Source organism: Doryrhamphus excisus, chromosome 4 (assembly GCF_030265055.1).
Source record: "Doryrhamphus excisus isolate RoL2022-K1 chromosome 4, RoL_Dexc_1.0, whole genome shotgun sequence".
Lineage (NCBI taxonomy): Eukaryota > Metazoa > Chordata > Actinopteri > Syngnathiformes > Syngnathidae > Doryrhamphus > Doryrhamphus excisus.
In genome coordinates this window covers 24,793,774-24,814,950 of record NC_080469.1, presented here as the reverse complement: position 1 = coordinate 24,814,950, position 21,177 = coordinate 24,793,774, and the positions used below count along the sequence as shown (strand labels likewise).

Sequence of the window (21,177 nt, the reverse complement as noted above, 5' to 3'; positions counted from 1 at the left end):
ACGGTAGAATGGGCGTTTCGGAGGCAGATCATTATAAGCAGCTGGTGTTAAACCTACAAATCCAGCAGGATATTGCCGCTACGGAGGAACGATATCAGTGAAAGCGGAATCCATCTTTGTTTGGCCATGAAGGAGCGCCACAGGAGCCGGAAGAGTTGACGAAGGAGCAACGAGGATTCGGAAACTCCGCCGACAAACGGCGGCGTTCGGGCCACGACGGCGCCTGCTGTTTATTTGCCCTAATTAGGTCTCGTTTAACGGGAAAGAACCGCAAGTCCCTTTGAAAGGAAAGAACTCATGAAAGCAAATAAGCACAGCTAATCATTATTCAGCCATTCAAGCTAAAGGCTGCATAATAATAATAATAATAATAATAATAATAATAATAATAATAATAATAATAATAATAATAATAATAATAATAATAATAATAATAATAATAATAATAATAATAATAATAATAATAATAATAATAATAATAATAATAATAATAATAATAATAATAATAATTGGCGAGCGGCGTATTTATACCAGCAAATGTACGCGTTTAGTTAGCTTGCGCGGTGAAAAAAGTGACGGATCGCTACTCGTTTTTTTTTAATTCACGGAATTTGGCCCCGAAGCCACAAGTTGATTGCTTTATAGCGAGCGGCCTACCGAGGGAACCTGCGAATGCCGTATTAGCGGCTCATGCCGCACTGTAGAATTATTATGATTATTATTATTATTATTACTGTCCGCCGGCCTTGATGGCACGCTTGGAACCTCTCATGCTGGATTTACAATAACCCCCCCCCCCCCCCCCCCCCCCACTCACACACATACACACACCCATGGGAAAAAATGCAAATGGAATACATGCTTTCCATTATTAGGTTATTATATTAATTTATTATTACTATAAAATATAAAAAATATATAAAATATTTATACAATAAAATAATATTTTTAAAATTAAAAATATTTTTTAGAAATAAAATAATATTTTTACAATATATATAAAATATATGTATATATTGTAAAAAAAATACATATACATTATAAAATTATTACATTATACCAAAAACATAATTGTATAGTTTATGGTGTTATATTTGTAAATAAATTGGTATTTAGATGTAAAACAACCTTCTTGTATCGTTTATGTTGGAGTACAGACTATATATTTGTTTATGTTGTACTATATAATATATATTTGTGTATGTTGTAGTATATAATATATATTTGTTTATGTTGTACTACATAATATATATTTGTGTATGTTGTAGTATATAATATATATTTGTTTATGTTGTAGTATAGATTATATATTTGTTTATGTTGTAGTATATAATATATATTTGTTTATGTTGTAGTATATAATATATATTTGTGTATGTTGTGGTATATACTATATATTTGTTTATGTTGTACTATATAATATATATTTGTGTATGTTGCGGTATATAATATATATTTATGTTGTACTATATAATATATATATATTTGTGTATGTTGTGGCATATAATATATACTTGTTCATGTTGTAGTATATAATAAATATTTGTATATGTTGTGGTATATAATATATATTTCTTTATGTTGTACTATATTATATATATTTCTTTATGTTGTAGTATGGACTATATATTTGTGTATGTTGTACTATATAATATATATCTGTTTATGTTGTAGTATAGACTATATATTTGTTTATGTTGTACTATATAATATATATTTCTTTATGTTGTACTATATAATATATATTTCTTTATGTTGTAGTATTGACTATATATTTGTGTATGTTGTAGTATATAATATATATTTGTGTATGTTGTGGTATATAATATATATTTGTTTATGTTGTAGTATAGACTATATGTATTTGTGTATGTTGTACTCTATAATATATATCTGTTTATGTTGTGGTGTATAATATATATTTGTGTATGTTGTGGTATATAATATATAGTATTGTTCATGTTGTAGTATATAATATATATTTGAGCCGTCACAAAATCCAAAATGATTTGTGTCAAAGTGAATGTTATACTTGAAATGTGTCTTTTCACAAAATGCAGTTTTTTCACTTATTTTTTTTTAGTTGGGAACTGAAATTTTCCTGAAACTTACCTATGCTCTACTGCTGATTATTAAAGAAATAAAATTCCCGCCCTTTCCAACGTACGATACGTCACGTTACTTTCCCCCCATGACGATCCTGACGTCCTTGGCCATATTGTACTGAGCAGCCACCTCCATGGCGTGATGCCACACGGACATTTTGGATGGACTTTCCAAGCGTATGAAACCATGTTTGATGTACGACTTGGGGGGGGGGGGGTGCTGAGGTTGGAGGTGCTGAGGTTCCACGTGCCGAGCAGCCCTCCACCTCCCCCGAGGACAATTACTTTTTTTTTTTTTGGGGGGGGGGGGGGGGGGGGGTTGTGTACACGCGTCTATCTCCAGCATCTACTCTCCCTGCTCGCTTTTATTTATCCCGCCGGCTTCTTCTCTCACGCAGTTATTTACACTTTTCCAATAAAGCTCAATGGAGAGGGAGGCGGAGTATACGCGCTGAAAAATACAAAAATATTCCAAGGATTCCACGCAGCATCAAAGCGCACGTCGGATGGAAGATGGAGGAGTCAGATTTGAAATGAAAAGCCCAAATTGTCGGTAGGAGGAGAGCTCCGTGGACACCAGCAGACGGTAATAGATGGGCGCCGGGTGAAAAACAATCACGCCTCGCTCCAGGCCGCTCCGCACAGCGGCCATGTTATTAGATACACAATCCAATGATCTGGTTCGGGGGTGTCCAAAGTCATTGGACCCATTTGCTACAGTATCCAATTACTATTACACAGACAAAAACAGCAGTATTTTTATGAAAATACTGTTACAGTATTACTGAAAAAAAATGTTAAAATAAAATAAATATAAAAAATAATAATAAATAAAAATTATAAAATATTATATATGTAATAAAATAATTATTATAATAATTAAATAATTTTTAATATCATATATTTAATATTATATATAATAATAATATATAATAACATAATAATAATAATAATATATAAAATAAAAAAATATTAAAGAGAAAAATAGCATTTTTACAATTAAATTACATTAAGTTATTATTTTTTTAATATCTACAGGGCTAATTATTATGACTATTTTATAATTAATTTAATTTTGAATCAAAAAAATAACAAAGTTGAACTATTTAAAAAAAATAATATTTATTTTCCTTATGAGAAACAAATCAAAACAAAAAAACGACAATAATTTCTGCCCCAAAGTCATAATATTATGAGAAAAAAGTAAAAATATTACGATTATCACAATAAATTATTAACAATTATCACAATAAAGATAAATTAAAAATGAATTACAATTAAAACTGAAATATTTTAAACAAAAAAGCTATTTTCTAAAGTTGTCATATGATAAGAATAAAGTCAAAATATTATGAGAAAATAATTATTACAATAAAAATGTATCAAAAATTAATTAAAAATATTTAAAAAACAAAAAACGTATTTTTCTAAATTTGTCATATTATGAGAAACAAGACAAAACAGAAAATAAATTAGGTTGCCAAAAGGTCATAATATTTAAATTTTTTCTTCTTATAATATTTCGACTTTATTCCCATAATATTTCCCGGCAAATAATTTTCCCCAAATGACAGCGTTATTTTTTGTTTGGTTTACTTCTCATAATAGTATAAAAATATTTCTTTAATGTTTCAACTCTATGCTACAAAAATATCATAATATCATATGTAATATCATAATATTACGGGTTTATTTTTGGAATTTTTTGACTTTTTTCTGGTAATTTTTTTCTATTTCTGCTGTTGTTGTTTTTGTTTCAACAAGATATTTGGACCTTATTCTTTTTTTTTGTTTCTCATTATAATACAAATTTTAAAAAATCTTTATGCTATTAAAATAACTATTTTTTCTTCATAATTTTACAACTTCTTGTTAAATTTTTTCTTATAATATTTTGACTTTATTTTTGTAAAATGACTGCCGATGTTTACATTTTTTCTCCTTTTTTAAAGTTTTTTTTAATTAAATGACATTTTTGAATGTGCCGTGGGCCCCAAAAAACTCAGCAAAGTGCCACAAATGGCCCCCGGGGCCGCACTTTGGACAGTTGTATGAAAAAGCAAACAAACTGTGGTTTAAAATGGAACTTTTCCTGGCTCGGAAGTAAAGCGAAGCGCTTGTCTCCTGCAGATTGTAGCAGTCAGCTCAACAAAATAAAAGCCTCGCTTTGAATCATGGGAAAAAAAAAAAAAAGAACTCCAGTGATTATTTGTGCTGCATTCGTGTGCATAAATTTGCAGTTTTTTGTTGAAATGACCTGCCGAGGCGCTTGTCAATGAGGAGAATCAGCAACTTTACAGTACAAGTTCAGCTAAAAAAAAATAAAAAATAATTAAAAAAACGCACACGCAGCAAATATGTAAAGCTAATCTGAGGACGTGCGGCGGCGGGGAATTGTGCCGAGCGCACATTCGCCGGATCTATAACGGCTCCGATCTCCGGAAAAGCCTCATCATCATTCATCCCGGTGGCTCGTTTGCATAACAAAAAAAAAGGTTCAAGCAGACGAGAGGCTCCCAGCATGCTTTGCGACTCACCTTGCTGACACCGAGGGCAGCATTGTCCCTGCGGGGCGGCGACCAAGGTGCCCGGCGGGCAGGTGGGGCAGGAACGAAGGTAACAGGTCACGCGGGCGTCGCGACACTCGCACTCCCTGCAGGGGGCGTCGGTCCAGCGAGCCGCGTCCTGAGGCGGCGAGAGAGACGGGATGGGAATAAAGTCGGAATTTTATGAGAAGATTATTTACAAGAAAATTGCTGAAATAGTTTTTTTTTTTTCAAAAAATTAACTAAAAATGTAACAATATTTTATAATATAATCTAATAATATATATAATATTTTTGTAGCATAAAGTTGACATATTAAAGACAAAATATGTTATTTTTTTAAGTTATAATGATGTGATAAATAAAATAAAGTAAAAAATTTCCAATCAGGTTTAGAGTCTGGCACAGACCAACTTGCGTCCGCGGCTCCCATCATTGGGTGCACGGAATTCCCATTCGGAATTCTTATAGAGTCGAAGATCTGGAGGTCTGACTCTGCCAGACTTTCCCTGGAAACCCTCACTGGGGGTCCATTTTGATACTCTTAATTTGCTCCAAAGGATCATCTGGAGTAGATATTCCCGGAAACTACATACTGGATAACGTTTAGGACACTGGGAAAAGTCGTTTACCAATCAAAGTACCTGGTATGCTTTTCCTTCATGGACGCAGGATGTTTTCCGTGAGGAACACTGTGGGCAGCATGTTCCTGGTTGCTGAACCAGCTCCGATCCCTGGAAAAAGAAAAAAAATTGCCGTTGGGATTTTCCGAGCAAGCCCACCAAAAAGTCCGCTCCGGTAGCGGTGACTATCCGTACGGTCACCTTGCCGGGGTCAATGTTAACGACACTACTCATTAGCAGATTAATTAGATTAATCAGATTAATTGGCTCAATTAGATAAATAGATTAATTAGATTAAATAGATCAATTAGATTACATAAATTACATAGATTAAATAGATCAATTTGATTAAATTGATTAAATTGATTAAATTGATTAAATTGATTAAATTGATTAAATTGATTAAATTGATCAAATTGATTAAATTGATTAAATGGATTAAATTGATCAATTAGATTAAATAGATAAATTAGATCAATAAGATCAATTATATTAATAAGATCAATTAGATACATAGATTAATTACATTAAATAGATCAATTAGATTACACAGATTAAATAGATCAATTAGATTAAATTGATTAAATTGATAAATTTGATCAATTAGATCAATAAGATCAATTAGATCAATAAGATCAATAAGATCAATAAGATCAATAAGATCAATTCGATCAATTAGATTAATAAGATCAATTAGATCAATTACATTAATTAGATCAATTGGATTAATTAGATTAATGAGCATCCCACCCAGGGGGCCATATAGTCGACCTCACATTCCTGCAAATATTTCCTGATGCCTTTGAATGCAACACTGATTTCCTAACGAGTTCCCGGACAGAAAAGTAACAAAAATACGTGACGAGGCGAACGCTTTACCTGCGGGCATTCCACGCGTCCGCACTCCGCCTGCCGGCACAGGACCTGACCACGGCTGCAGGCGCAGAACTCGCAGTCGGCGGCGCTCCACATGTCGCCGTGGTAACGGATCACGCCCTCGTACTGGCAGCTTCCTCGGGCGTCCGCGCACTCGTCGCAACACTGCTCCGCACGTCTTACTTTGGTCTGGCCCTGCCATAAGAGATTCATAAATAAAGACACCTTATGAATATTATATATTATATGATAATCATATATTTATATACTATATATAAATATATGTTATATATTTATATAATAATAGTATAATTATATAACAATATTATAATTCACAACAGCTCACCTGCATAAAATAATACATATAAGAATTAAAATAAACAATAATAATATAAATATTAAATAATATATTAAATCATATTAAATAAAATTACATGAAATTAATTAAATAGATATATTATATATAATAATAGTAATAGTAATATAATAAATAAAACACAAATATAAATATTAACTAATATAATTAAACAAATAATAAATTAAATTCTATATCAAATAATATTAAATAAAATTAAATAAAAATAATTAAATAAATACATTCAATACTACAATAATATTAATAATATTAATAATATTAATAATATTAATAATATTAATAATATTAATAATATTCATAATATTAATAATATTCATAATATTCATAATATTCATAATATTCATAATATTCATAATAATCATAATAATCATAATAATCATAATAATCATAATAATCATAATAATAAAACACAAATATAAGCATTAAATATTAAATAATATATTAAATACATAATTAATAATAATTAATAATTAAATATTATATTAAATAATATTAAATAAAATGACATTAAATTAATTAAATAAATATATCAAATACTATAATAATAATAATAATAATAATAATAATAATAATAATAATAATAATAATAATAATAATAATAATAATAATAATAATAATAATAATAATAATAATAATAATAATAATAATAATAATAATAATAATAATAATAATAAATAAATAAAACACTAATTAATTAATAAAAATCAGAAAATTAAATTTAGTACAATTAATTATAAATAATTACATCAATTAATTACAAATGCATGCATAATTTTACAATACGCTTCAAATATTTCAATGCAAAACCGTAACCAGAAATAATACAAGAGCGATAATAATTGCGGTATTGTCAAACCGCCGCGTTAATTCCGTCTCATATTTCATTCAGCGAGCGCTCCCCCCCGGCTAACGAGGAAAGAATGCGGACGAAATTGCTTACAAGTGGGAATTAAATGTCAAGCGGCGTGCGCGTCCGACAGAAACAATCCTGCAAGTCTTCCACTGCAATCCATTTGCAGGCTTTCCATGCACATCCAATGCACCAGGATGAATGTCAATGTGTGTGTGTGTGTGTGTGTGTGTGTGTGTGTGTGTGTGTTTGTGTGTGTGTGTTGAACCTACTTTGTGAGGACTAATGGCTCTAACAAACATTTGTCATGCGGCTCCCATTGGAGCGTTTAGGCTCACGTTGTGTGTTTGTTTGTGCGTCCGCTCACCTTATCACAGGTGACTGGCTGGCAGGTGAGCGTGTGACATTTAGACTGGCCGCGCTCGCACACGCACGTGGTGCAGGCGTCCTTCCGCCACTGCTCGCCGTTCTGTCAGCACACACACACACATTAGATCCCAACACACGCACACACACACACACACACACACACACACAGGTGGTGCGGTGAAGTGTCCCACCTGGTACTGCTGGCCAGCTGACAGACAGGGGTTGGAGACACACCTGGGACAACACTGGCCGGGCGGGATCACCAAGTTCTCATTCTGGAGGGGGGGGGAGAACGGTGATTCATTCATTCATTCATCATTCATTTTTTATAATATATTTATTTTCATTTATTATCATTTGTGTTTTCATTTTGTATAGTGTATTTTTTTTCATTTATTATTTATTTTACCCACAATATCCTGAATTTAAAATCAAGCAAAACATACAGTATATGTGTTTTTAATTTTTATTTTTATTTTTATTTTTATTTTTATTTTTATTTTTATTTTTATTTTTATTTTTATTTTTATTTTTATTTTTATTTTTATTTTTATTTTTATTTTTTCATTATTCGTTCATTTATTCATTTATTTATTTAAATGTATTTTTAAATTAAAAACATATCTATTTTTTATTTTACATTTTCTAAATACATTTTGAATTATAAAATAAATAGATTTAAAAAATAAGATATATTTTTTAAACATTCAAAAACTATAACTACATTTTTATAATATATTTATTTTCATTTCTTATCATTTGTGTTTTCATTTTGTATAGTGTAATTTTCATTTTACCCACAACATCCTGAATTTAAAATCAAGCAAAACATACAGTGTATGTGTTTTTTATTTTTATTTTTATTTTTATTTTTATTTTTATTTTTATTTTCATTTTCATTTTCATTTTCATTTTCATTTTCATTTTCATTTTTATTTTTATTTTTATTTTTATTTTTATTTTTATTTTTATTTTTATTTTTATTTTTATTTTTATTTTTATTTAAATGTATTTTTTATTTTTACATTTTTTAAATACATTTTGAATTATAAAATAAATACATTTAAAAAAATAAGATATATTTTTTAAACATTCAAAAACTATAACTGTAATTATTTTTACATGTTTGCGTTTATTTTTAAACTTTAAAAAATAATTTAAAAATTAAAAAAAACAAAATAATTTTTAAAGACATTTTTTACAATATATTTATTTTTAAATTCTTAAACTATTTTTTTGTTTTTCATTTATTTTTACATTTTAAAAAAAACAAAATATATTTTTTTAATTATATGTAAAACATTAAAATTACATACAACGCGTTAAAAACTATTTTAACTAAAAATTATGCACAATATATAATTTTTTAAATTCTAAAGCCATATTTGTTATTTATTTATACATTTAATCAATACACTATAAATCATTTTTAAATGATATACAATACCTTAAAACTATTTTAATATATTTTTATTTAAAAATGTTTTAAATATATTTTGAATTACAAAATAAAAACATGGAAAAATTAAATATATATTTTTAAACCTAAAAAAATAGGTTTTATTTTTGTACCTTTTTTTATACTTTTTCATTTATTTTAAAATTTTTAAAATAATTAAAAAGACAATGTTAATGTTAAAAAAATATATTTTGAAATTGTTATTATTTTCAAACTTTCAAATTAAAAACGTAAAAATATATTATATACATACGTAGGTGTGTGGGTATACATATATATATGTGTATAATAAATATGCAATAAATGTGTATACACACACAGTACTATATAAACAAATATGCAGGCTTCACTACACATCTTCAACGGTATCTCAGCCAGCTGGCTGCAAGTCTGACGATGGAACTCACGGGTTTGCAGGCCACTGGCGGACACTCGGCCACCGAGCACCGGACGTCCCCGTTATGGCAAACACACCTGGAGCACCGGCTGGGCTGCCATTCCTGGCCATCCCTGTACACGGAATTCTGCCAGGAACAAGACGCTGACACACGGAGACAAACGGTAAGTGACAGTGAGTCTCGGCTAATGAAGCCACCGATCCATACACGTATTCCTGAGCGCGTCCATCTTTCCGGCCGGTGAGCCAATTAGCGGCTAACTGGCAGGTCCCGACAAGGCGGCGCTAACTGTTTTTATTTTAATTTTAATTTTTTTTAATAATTTAAAAAATACAATATATTTTTTTCAATTATATGTAAAATATTAAAATTACATGTAATGTGTTAAAAACTATTTTAACTAAAAATTATGTAAACCAAACCATGTTTTCTTTTTACATGTAATAAATACATTATAAAACATTTTTTTTAATTATGTGTAAAACCTTAAAATGAAATATAATACGTTAAAACAATTTTAATCTATTTACTTTTAAATTTAGAAAATATTTTCTTCAGTATTTTTTCAGTTTTCTTAATTTCAAATTAAAAATATAAAAACATAGGTGTCGGCACAATTTCAGCATTTTTTTAATGCTAACTTTTACATTTTAAAATGAAAAAAATTTAAATTTAATACAGTATATAATAATAATACTAATACAATTTAGTACAATTTAAAAAATCTCAATTATTTTAATTTTGAAATCCAGCAATAGAAAAATAAAACAAAATATTTAAAAATTATACACTACATTTTTTAATTTAAATTTTTTCTTGTTTTTAATTTTGCGATTAAAAAAATGAAATTCTAAACATTAAACCAATTCAAAAGATTTAACATTGCAAATGTAACCATTATAAAATTTCAATTGTCAATTTTAAAATGCTAGCATGCTAATTTTTCTAACGAGTACATTTCTAAATTTCGGCACAATTTCAGCATTTTTAAAATAATAACTTTTACATTTTAAAATTAAATTAAAAAATGTAAAAAAAAAATCCAAATTGTTTAATTTAGAAATTCAGCAATACAAATTTTCTTTTTAATTTTATTTAAAAATTCTACACATTTTTTTATTTTTATATTTTTTTGTGTTTAATTGTTTTATTTATTTAACATTGTTATTTTAATTTTGAAATTCAGCAATACAAAAATTAAAAAAAATATTTTAAAATTCTACACTAGATTTTTTTCTTGTTTTTAATTTTGCGATTAAAAAAATGAAATTCTAAACATTAAACCAATTCAAAAGATTTAACATTGCAAATGTAACCATTATAAAATTTCAATTGTCAATTTTAAAATGCTAGCATGCTAATTTTTCTAACAAGTGAATTTCTAAATTTCGGCACAATTTCAGCATTTTTAAAATAATAACTTTTTAATTTTTTAAATAAAATTTAAAAAATTTAAAAAATCAAAATTTTTTAATTTAGAAATTCAGCAATACAAAACTTTTAAAAAAATGTTATTTAAAAATTCTACACTACATTTTTTTTCATTTTTATATATTTTTTGTTTTTAATTTTATTTATTCAACATTGCAAGTGTAACCATTATAAAATTTCAATTTTCAATTTCAAAATGCTAGCATGCTAATGTTTCTAACAGGTACATTTCTAAATTTGTAAACTATTTTTAGGTTTTTTTAACGGCCTGTGCGTGTTACCCGCCGTCCGCAATGCCACCCATAGATTGCAATCCCGTACGAAACACTATTGTTGTCGTAGCAACACCAGCGTGGCGCTATGGTGCGAAATGGGACCATTACCGGTAATGACCACGACATCGTTACGCGGGTAATTGCGGGAATGGATTGAAAACGATTCAACGCGGTCACCAAAAGAGCTCCAAAAAAAAAAAAGATGTGGCGTTATCTCGGCTTTGCAACGCGCCTTCAAACGCTAATTCTCCTTTCAAGGCTGAAAGGAAGTCGACTATCAAACGCCGCCGCCGTTGGTGTTGTTGTGGATGATTTTGTTGTTTTAATACCAAAGCCACGGCACTAAAACCCTCCGAGCTGTAATTGTTGGCACTCCCACACGTGTCGAAAAAGAAGAAAGAGCCTCTCATTAGCATATAATAGCTTCGCTTTTGACTAAGAAGAAACATTAAAGACGAGCATAGAAATGAAGGGCTGCAAACGGGCGTCGTCTGGGGTGCCGTTCCCGCCGCCCTCCGTGGCGTCTCCCCTGCCTCAGCCGGTCAAAATGAAGCAATATTAGCTTATCATGACGGGTGGACTTAATCTGGCAACTTCTTAGTACTCACATCCAGTCGAGCCGCATTTTGGGCAGCACTCCCCGGCCGGGGTAAAGGGGCTGTGGTCGTCGGGGCAATGGACAGAGGGGCAACGGCGAGCGGCGCAGGATACGGCGCCTCGGGAGCACTCGCACCGCGTACACGGCGAAGGACTCCATTGGGTGTCGTGCTGCCAAAAAAAATAAACATTTCATGACATATTTAAAAATATATATTTTCCAGAAAAAAGGGCGGGACTTACGGCGTGGGTGATGCCCTCGTAGTCGCAGGACCCCTTGGAGGAGGGGACGCACTCTGGACAGCATTGACCGGCAGGGATCCTCAAGCGCTGCCCCTGGAGACACGATGCCACAACGTGAGTTAGGAGTGACATGGATCGCTCCTCCCACCAGTTATAAGTATGACAACAAGTACATTTAACAGAAAGGAAAGTTGGGGAAAAAATAAATTAATAAAGTCCGGAAATATGCACGAACACAGTACATTACTGAATGAATAGGTGTTTACCATCCAAAAGTATTGGGACAATTTTTCATGTTATTCAATAAAAATTCGTCTCAATACTTTTGAAACATAAATGCGATTTTGCGCAAAAAATTCACAATATTGGTATTGTAATTATGCATTTTTATTTATAGCTTTTCAGACATTTTTTCTGCTAATGCACTGTACCAATCAAAAGTATTGGAACACTTTGTCATGTTATTCAATGAAAATTGTCTCAATACTTTTGCAGCGGAAACAAAAATGCGGCTTTGCACAAAAATATTGGTATTGTAACTATGCATTTTTATTTGTTACTACAATTTTTTGACAATTTTTTTCTGCTAATGCACTGTACCAATCAAAAGTTTTGAGACACTCTCATGTTATTCAACGAAAATGTGTCTCAATACTTTTGGTTTGCAAAAAAATTTTTCACAATATTGGTATTGTAACTATGTATTTTTTTATTTATAACTGCAAATTTCAGACAATTTTTTCTCAATTTTGCAGCGGAAACTTATAAATTATAAAACATAAAAAACATGAAAAAATTCACAATATTGGTATTTAAACTATGCAATTTTCAGATAATTTTTTCTGCTAATGTACCGTACCAATCAAAAGTTTTGAGACAATGAAAACGTGTCTCGATACTTTTGCAGAGTAAACATAAATGCGGTTTTGCACAAAAATGCACCATATTGGTATTGTAACTATGCATTTTTTTATTTATAACTGCAATTTTCAGACATTTTTTTATGCTAATGCACTGTACCAATCAAAAATAAAAAAGTTTTGAGACACTTTCTCATGTTATTCAACGAAAATGTGTCTCAATGCTTTTGCAGCGGAAACATAAATGCGGTTGTGCAAAAAAAATCACAATATTGGTATTGTAACTATGCATTTTTATTTATAACTATGCAATTTTTTATGCTAATTCACTTACCAATCAAAAGTTTTGAGACACTATTTCATGTTTTTATATTACAAGATGTCTCAAAACTTTTGCAGAGTAAACATAAATGCAGTTTTGCACAAAAATGCACAATATTGGTATTGTAATTATGCATTTTTTAAAAATTTAATTTAATTTAATTATGCAATTTTCAGACATTTTTTTCTGCTAATGCACTGTAGCAATCAAAAGTTTTGAGACACTCTCTCATGTTATGTAATGTGACTATGTCTTCATACTTATGACAACTAGTCAAAAAGTAATACACAGTATTGATATAGTCTCAATACAAAAAAAAAGTACTGAGACACTTTCTAATGTTATATAACGAGAAGGTGTCTCAATACTTTTGACACATTTTCTCACATGTAAATTCTGGATATACTTTCTCATTCATAACATGAGAAAATGTGATAATACTTATGACCGATGGCGTGTATTTGTATTTGTATTTGTATTTGTATTTGTATTTGTACGTGTAGCACAAACTGCAGCATCGACGGGAGCACAGGAGCATAAATAATCCAAAAAAGATGATGACTATCAGGCCGGCATCCCACTGGAGGCAATAACAATAATAATAATGCATATTACTACATATTACAGTCCTTGAACGACGGGGGCTAATTGAGGCCGAGAATTGGGAGGCTCGTGGCAAAACAGAGACGCAGGATGATGATGATGATGATGATGATGATGAATAATTTAGCGTGTGCCTCCCCGGGACCCCCCAGCCAGATTATGAGGAATACAATCTGGGATGAGGGGACGCCAATGTATGGCTTCATTTAACGGGAATAAACAGATAATAAACAAAAAATGGCCACATGCTTTATTATAAAACAGCCATATTGGGGGAATATATTAGCGCTGATACGCTAAACTGCACTATTTGTCATTTTTAACATTTTTTAGCCGACTATAAGTCCATTTTTAAATGTTATTTCCACAGAAAAATGGAATCCATTTGTTACGGGAGCTTAAACCTTAAAAAAGAACGTGGAGAAAGTCCGCTCCAAATCGTCGAATAAAAAAAATTAATTAGACGTACATGAAGCAATTAGAAGGGAGTTGGAAAAAAGGGAATCACCGACACGGAATTGAACCAGCAGTCATTACATTGCAAGACAACCACTCGACCACCTGAGCTATGCTATCATAAGGTCATGCCTTACTAGTCTCTGGACTAGTCTTCATTTGGTTTTTCTTCCGCCATTCAGAAGTGTTTCAGCCCCAGGCCGTTACACTACCACCACCATGTTTTACTGTTGCTATAATGTGTTTTTTTCTGAAATACGCCAAAGCGACAATGCGGCGCTAGCGCGTGGTTAAAACTATGTTTTTCTTTTATTTTTACATTTTAAAATTAAATAAAAATATTTTTAAAATTTAAATTTTTTTTTATATTTTTATATTTTTCAAATTATATGTAAAATATAAAAATTACATGTAATGTGTTAAAAACTATTTTAACTAAAAATCATGTGAACCAAAATGTTTGTTTTTATTTATTTATACATGTAATAAATAGATTATAAAACATTTTATTTAATTATATGTAAAAAAATTATATATAATACGTTAAAACTATTTTAATGTATTATTTTAAAATTTTGAAAATATTTTCTTCAGTACTTTTTCAATTTTCTAAATTCATCTGAGCTATGCTATCATAAGGTCATGCCACAGCGTCTCTGGACTCGTTCATTTGGTTTTTCTTCCGCCATTTACAAGTGTTTCAGCCCCAGACCGTTACACTACCACCACCATGTTTTACTGTTGCTATAATGTACTTTTTCCTGAAATACGCCAGATGTACTTTTTGATGTACTTTTTCCCAAAGATCTTGGAGATCATCATGTTCAGGTTGTTTTTGTTTAGAAATGCATTTTTTTAGGTGTTGTTGTGGGGTCTTTTGTGACCTCTTGATGAGTTGTAACTGCGTTTTTGGGGTCATTGTGGGTGGCCGCCCACTCCACTATTTTGTTTTTATTTTATTTTTACATTTTAAAAGATACAATATATTTTTTTTTAATTATATGTAAAATATTAAAATTTCATGTAATGTGTTAAAAACTATTTTAACTCAAATTTATGTAAACCAAAACATGTTTGCTTTTATTTATTTATACATGTAATAAATAGATTATAAAATATTTTTTAAAATTATATGTAAAACATTAAAATTATACATAATACGTTAAAACTATTTGAATGTATTTATTTTAAAATTTTGAAAATATTTTCTTCAGTATTTTTACTGTTGCTATAATGTACTTTTTGATGTACTTTTTCAGTATTTCTTATATTTATTCATATGGAAAATATTAAAATGACATGTAATGTGTTTAAAAACTATTTTAACAAAGATTTTGCTTTTATTTATTTATACATGTAATAAAAACATTATAAAACATTTTTTAAATTTTATGTAAAACATTAAAATTATATACAATATGTTAAAACTATTTCAATATATTTATTTTAAAATTTTGAAAACATTTTTTCAGTACTTTTTAAATTTTTTTAAATATATCTAAATTTAGTCCTTTATTTCCAGACTGACAGATAATTTTTTTTTCTCCCTTAATAATAAAACGTTTCATTTAAACATTAATTTTGTGTTCTGTTTTGATTAATACTTAATTTTTTTTATCTGAAACATTTAACAAAAAAACAAAAAATGAGAAATCAGGAAGGAGGTAAAACATTAAATACGATAATAAATATTATATATGAATTTTCTTTGATAAAGCAAACCTATCCCAACAGTGTACCAGTTTATGGAGCATTTTTATGAAAAGTACCTTACTGTAGTAGTTTTGTACTTTTTTTGCACTTGGTCATAAAAATGGTGAGAGAGTGGCTCTTCCTGAATAGACAAGCTAATTAGCGACATGCCGCTTTCAAGTCATAAAATGTCATTTATATTCATAGAGGCCGGAATTTTTTTTTTTTTGGAACGTCTTCTCACCCTCTGGTAGTCACACTCAGGATTTGGACATCCCACAGCCCGGCAGATGACCACGTTGTTGTAACACGTGCACTCCTCGCACGACCGCGGCCGCCATGACGAGTTGTTCTGTGGAAAAAGGACACAGGAAATTGAACACATGTACCAAAAAAAAAATAAAAATAATAAAAGGCTTCGAGGCTGTTTGTCATGAAATTCTGGATGGCGTGCGGCCAAAAGTGGGATCGATATTCCGGATCATGCATGAGCGCAGAGACGTACATCACTTTGCAATCTACGCATTCAATCAATAACGCCCTCGTCACGTCGCGCCATCATTCTGGCCGCCGTACGGGCGCTGATACCATCTGGGGGACATTTGCATTCGCAACGTGACCATGAACGCTACCTCGTCTGGAGACCTCCGCCAAGGCCGCATAATCCTACTTAGTGACGCCGCGTTCAGAAATACAATATTCGCCGCAACGGTGACGTGCAGTGACTATAAATCTACCGTAAAGTCTACCGTCTAAATTTTCTTGTTTTTAATTTTGCGATTAAAAAATTGAAATTCTAAATATTACACCAATTCAAAAGATTTTTAAAAGAATTTTTTTTTAATTAGAGACATTTTAAAATTAAAAAATTAAAAACCTACAATAAAAAAAAACACATCTAACTTGTTTTATTTTGAAATTCAGCAATACAAAAATTTAAAAAATATATATTTAAAAGTTCTACACTACCTTTTTTAATTTAAATTTTTTCTTGTTTTTCATTTTGTGATTAAAAAATTGAAATTCTAAACATTACACCAATTCAAAAGATTTTTAAAATATTTTTTTTTAAATTAGAGACATTTTAAAATTAAAAAATTAAAAACCTACAAGAAAAAAAACACATCTAACTTGTTTTATTTTGAAATTAAGCAATACAAAAATTAAAAAAAATATATTTAAAAGTTCTACACTACATTTTTTAATTTAAAATTTTTCTTGTTTTTAATTTTGTGATAAAAAAAATTGAAATTCTAAATATTACACCAATTCAAAAGATTTTTAAAATAAAAATGTTAAAATTAGAGGCATTTTAAAATAAAAAAAATTAAAACCTACAATAAAAAAACAAATCTAAATTGTTTTATTTATAAATTCAGCAATACAAAAATTAAAAAATATATATTTAAAAGTTCTACACTACATTTTTTAATAAAATTATTTTCTTGTTTTTAATTTTGCGATTAAAAAACTTGAAATTCTAAATATTACACCAATTCAAAAGATTTAAATTTTTTTTTTTTAATCAGAGACATTTTCAAATAAAAAATTAAAAACCTACAATTAAAAAAAACAAATCTAAATAGTTTTATTTATAAATTCAGCAATACAAAAATTAAAAAATATATATTTAAAAGTTCTACACTACATTTTTTAATTTAAAATTTTTCTTGTTTTTAATTTTGCGATTAAAAAATTAAAATTCCAAACATTACACCAATTCAAAAGATTTTTTAAATGAATATTTTAAAATTAGGGACATTTTAAAATAAAAACATTAAAAACCTACAATTAAAAAAAACTAATTTAAATGTTTTATTTTGAAATTCAGCAATACAAAAATAAAAAAAAAATGTTTAAAAGTTCTAAACTACGTTTTTTAATTAAATTTTTTTCTTGTTTCTAAATATTACACCAATTCAAAAGATTTTTTTAAATAAAAATTTTAAAATTAGAAACATTTTAAAATAAAAACATTACAAACCTACAATTTAAGAAAATCTACATTTTTTTATTTATAAATACAGCAATACAAAAATAAAAAAAAGTATTAAAAAATTCTACACTACATTTTTTTATTTAAAATTTCTCTTGTTTTTAATTTTGCGATTAAAAAATTGAAATTCTAAACAGACACCAATTCAAAAGATTTTTAAAAGAAAACCTTTAAAATTAGAGACATTTTAAAATTAAAAAAATAAAAACCTACAATTAAAAAAAACAAATCTAAATTGTTTTATTTTGAAATTCAGCAATACAAAAACAAAATCTTTAAATATTCTACACTACATTTTTTAATAAAAAAATTATTGTTTTTAATTTTGTGATAAAAAAAAATTGAAATTCTAAATATTACACCAATTCCAAAGATTTTTAAAATAAAAATTTTAAAATAAAAATTTTAAAATTAGAAACATTTTAAAATAAAAACATTAAAAACCTACAATTTAAAAAACATCTACATTTTTTAATTTATAAATTCAGCAATACAAAAATAAAAAAAGTAAAATAATTCTAAAAAAATTCTACACTACATTTTTCTATTTAAAATTTCTCTTGTTTTTAATTTTGCGATTAAAAAAATTGAAATTCTAAACATTACACCAATTCAAAAGATTTAACATTGCAAATGTAACCATTATAAAATTTCTATTTGGCAATGGTACTGGTAATGACCACGACATCGTTATGCAGGTAATTGCAGGAATCATCGAAGAAATCATCGAGATAGACATCGTCACATGACACAGTGCATCGAGATGTGTAATCGTCCTCAGCGCTGAGATTCGCACGCCTCGTTCACACGCCACATATGTGTGCACAGATGTTCTGCCGCAAACATGCAATTAAATTCATGTCATTGACGTGTATGTAAATAAATAGAACACATCGGCTCACTGGCTCGCTGCCGCTTCGTCTCCCCCATCACGTTTCCACGCTCACACCTCCACCTGCGTCTTCCAGTACCGCCCCCGGCTTGCACGACTAATGGACTTTTAACTCAATTACACACGTGTCGGGTTGAGACGAACGCGTTCGTTTTAACTGAATATCCTGTTAAATTAGCAAACGATGGTGCTTGGCTACATTTCCCTGTGTTTTAGTGGGGAATTTGTAATGGTAATGGTTTTATTTCATTTGAACATGCATCAGATTACAATTGAATGCATCGCATAATCAGTTCACAGTTCCACATGTCCAAAAGGAGTAGGAAGAAGCAAAGCTTATTAAATCCTACCCCTCCATCTGGTACTTTTACAATCAGTAACTGTTACATTTGTTCACTTCCTGCTTTCCTATTTTAATTTTAATTTTATGTATTTTTTAATTTTAATTTTATGTATTTTTTTCATTTTAATTTTATGTTTTTTTTTTAATTTTATTTTTATGTATTTGTTTAATTTCATGTATTTTAATTTTAATTTTAACATTTGTTTCAGTTGTTTTGGGGGTTTAGGGACCCCCCAAACAATGTCACAAAAATAGGTTAATGAGGCAAAATTAAGGCTTTGGTGTCAATCTTCCAACATTCTATCCTTTCCGGCTTCCTTCATTCCCATCATTTAAATTTAAATTTAAATTTAAATTTAAATTTAAATTTAAATTTAAATTTAAATTTTAATTTTAATTTTAATTTTAATTTTAATTTTAATTTTAATTTTAATTTTAATTTTAATTTTAATTTTAATTTTAATTTTAATTTTAATTTTAATTTTAATTTTAATTTTAATTTCAGTTGTTTTGGGGGGTTTAGAGACCCCCCAAACAATGTCACAAAAATAGGTTAATGAGGCAAAATTAAGGCTTTGGTGTCAATCTTCCAACATTCTATCCTTTCCAGCTTCTTTCATTTCCATAATTTTAATTTTAATTTTATGTGTTTTTTAATTTTAATTGTATGTACCTTTTTAATTTTGTGTATATTTTTAATTTTAATTTTATGTATTTTTTCAATTTTATTTTTATGTATTTGTTTAATTTCATGTATTTTAATTTTAATTTTAACAGTTGTTTCAGTTGTTTTGGGGGTTTAGGGACCCCCCAAACAATGTCACAAAAATAGGTTAATGAGGCAAAATTAAGGCTTTGGTGTCAATCTTCCAACATTCTATCCTTTCCGGCTTCCTTCATTCCCATCCCTTTAATTTTAATTTTAATTTTAATTTTAATTTTAATTTTAATTTTAATTTTAATTTTAATTTTAATTTTAATTTTAATTTTAATTTTAATTTTAATTTTAATTTTAATTTTAATTTTAATTTTAATTTTAATTTTAATTTTAATTTTAGTTGTTTTGGGGGGTTTAGAGACCCCCCAAACAATGTCACAAAAATAGGTTAATGAGGCAAAATTAAGGCTTTGGTGTCAATCTTCCAACATTCTATCCTTTCCGGCTTCCTTCATTCCCAAAATTAAAATTAAAATTAAAATTAAAATTAAAATTAAAATTAAAATTAAAATTAAAATTAAAATTAAAATTAAAATTAAAATTAAAATTAAAATTAAAATTAAAATTAAAATTAAAATTAAAATTAAAATTAAAATTAAAATTATTTTATTTTTAATTTTAAAAGTATTTTCCCTCACACTTTCAATGTCTACACCGTCTACTTCTATTTGCTGGTACGTGTTAGCAAACAGCATGATTTTAGTTTTATTTAGGTTTTTACTGTTTATTTAGTTTTTTTGTGTGGGAACCTTTTCCTTAGCTGGTGTTTGGCTAGCCTGCGTATAAATTTATTTATACCCACGGCTGAGACATGGGAACATGATAACGTCCTCCAAATAGGGCGTATCTACAGTATTTACGTGGAAGGCGTTGTGGTCGGTGTATAATTAGCGGCGGTGACCGCCCAAAGAAGGCGGGCCCCCGTATGTGCCAACATCTCAAGGGGCTTCCTGAGGTCGAGGCTCAATTCTCGGTCCTTCTCCTGAGTGGACGAGATGAGAATGGGTTTGACCCCAGGTTCAACGCAAACACCAGACCTCCAAAGTGGCTAAGACCAAAAAAAATAAAAAAATAAAGAAAAAGCTGCTATTACTTGACCCGTTGCGCCGTGGGAGCCATAGTGCACGAGTGCTAAAGGCCATTCCTC

General features: G+C 29.0%; 1 protein-coding gene across 2 annotated transcripts in view; it reads right to left on the bottom strand.

Annotated features, from left to right (window-relative positions):
- fras1 (Fraser extracellular matrix complex subunit 1) overlaps nt 1-21,177 on the bottom strand; it is a 212,828-nt gene that overhangs the window by 125,307 nt on the left and 66,344 nt on the right. For both annotated transcript variants that reach the window (XM_058069763.1, XM_058069762.1), the window contains exons 3-11: nt 16,326-16,433; nt 12,149-12,241; nt 11,917-12,076; nt 9,612-9,745; nt 7,937-8,020; nt 7,744-7,845; nt 6,154-6,345; nt 5,296-5,385; nt 4,643-4,790 (exon numbers count right to left, since the gene is read on the bottom strand). In XM_058069763.1, coding sequence (XP_057925746.1) covers nt 4,643-4,790; nt 5,296-5,385; nt 6,154-6,345; nt 7,744-7,845; nt 7,937-8,020; nt 9,612-9,745; nt 11,917-12,076; nt 12,149-12,241; nt 16,326-16,433 — 1,111 coding nt within the window. The remainder of the gene's footprint in view (nt 1-4,642; nt 4,791-5,295; nt 5,386-6,153; nt 6,346-7,743; nt 7,846-7,936; nt 8,021-9,611; nt 9,746-11,916; nt 12,077-12,148; nt 12,242-16,325; nt 16,434-21,177) is intronic.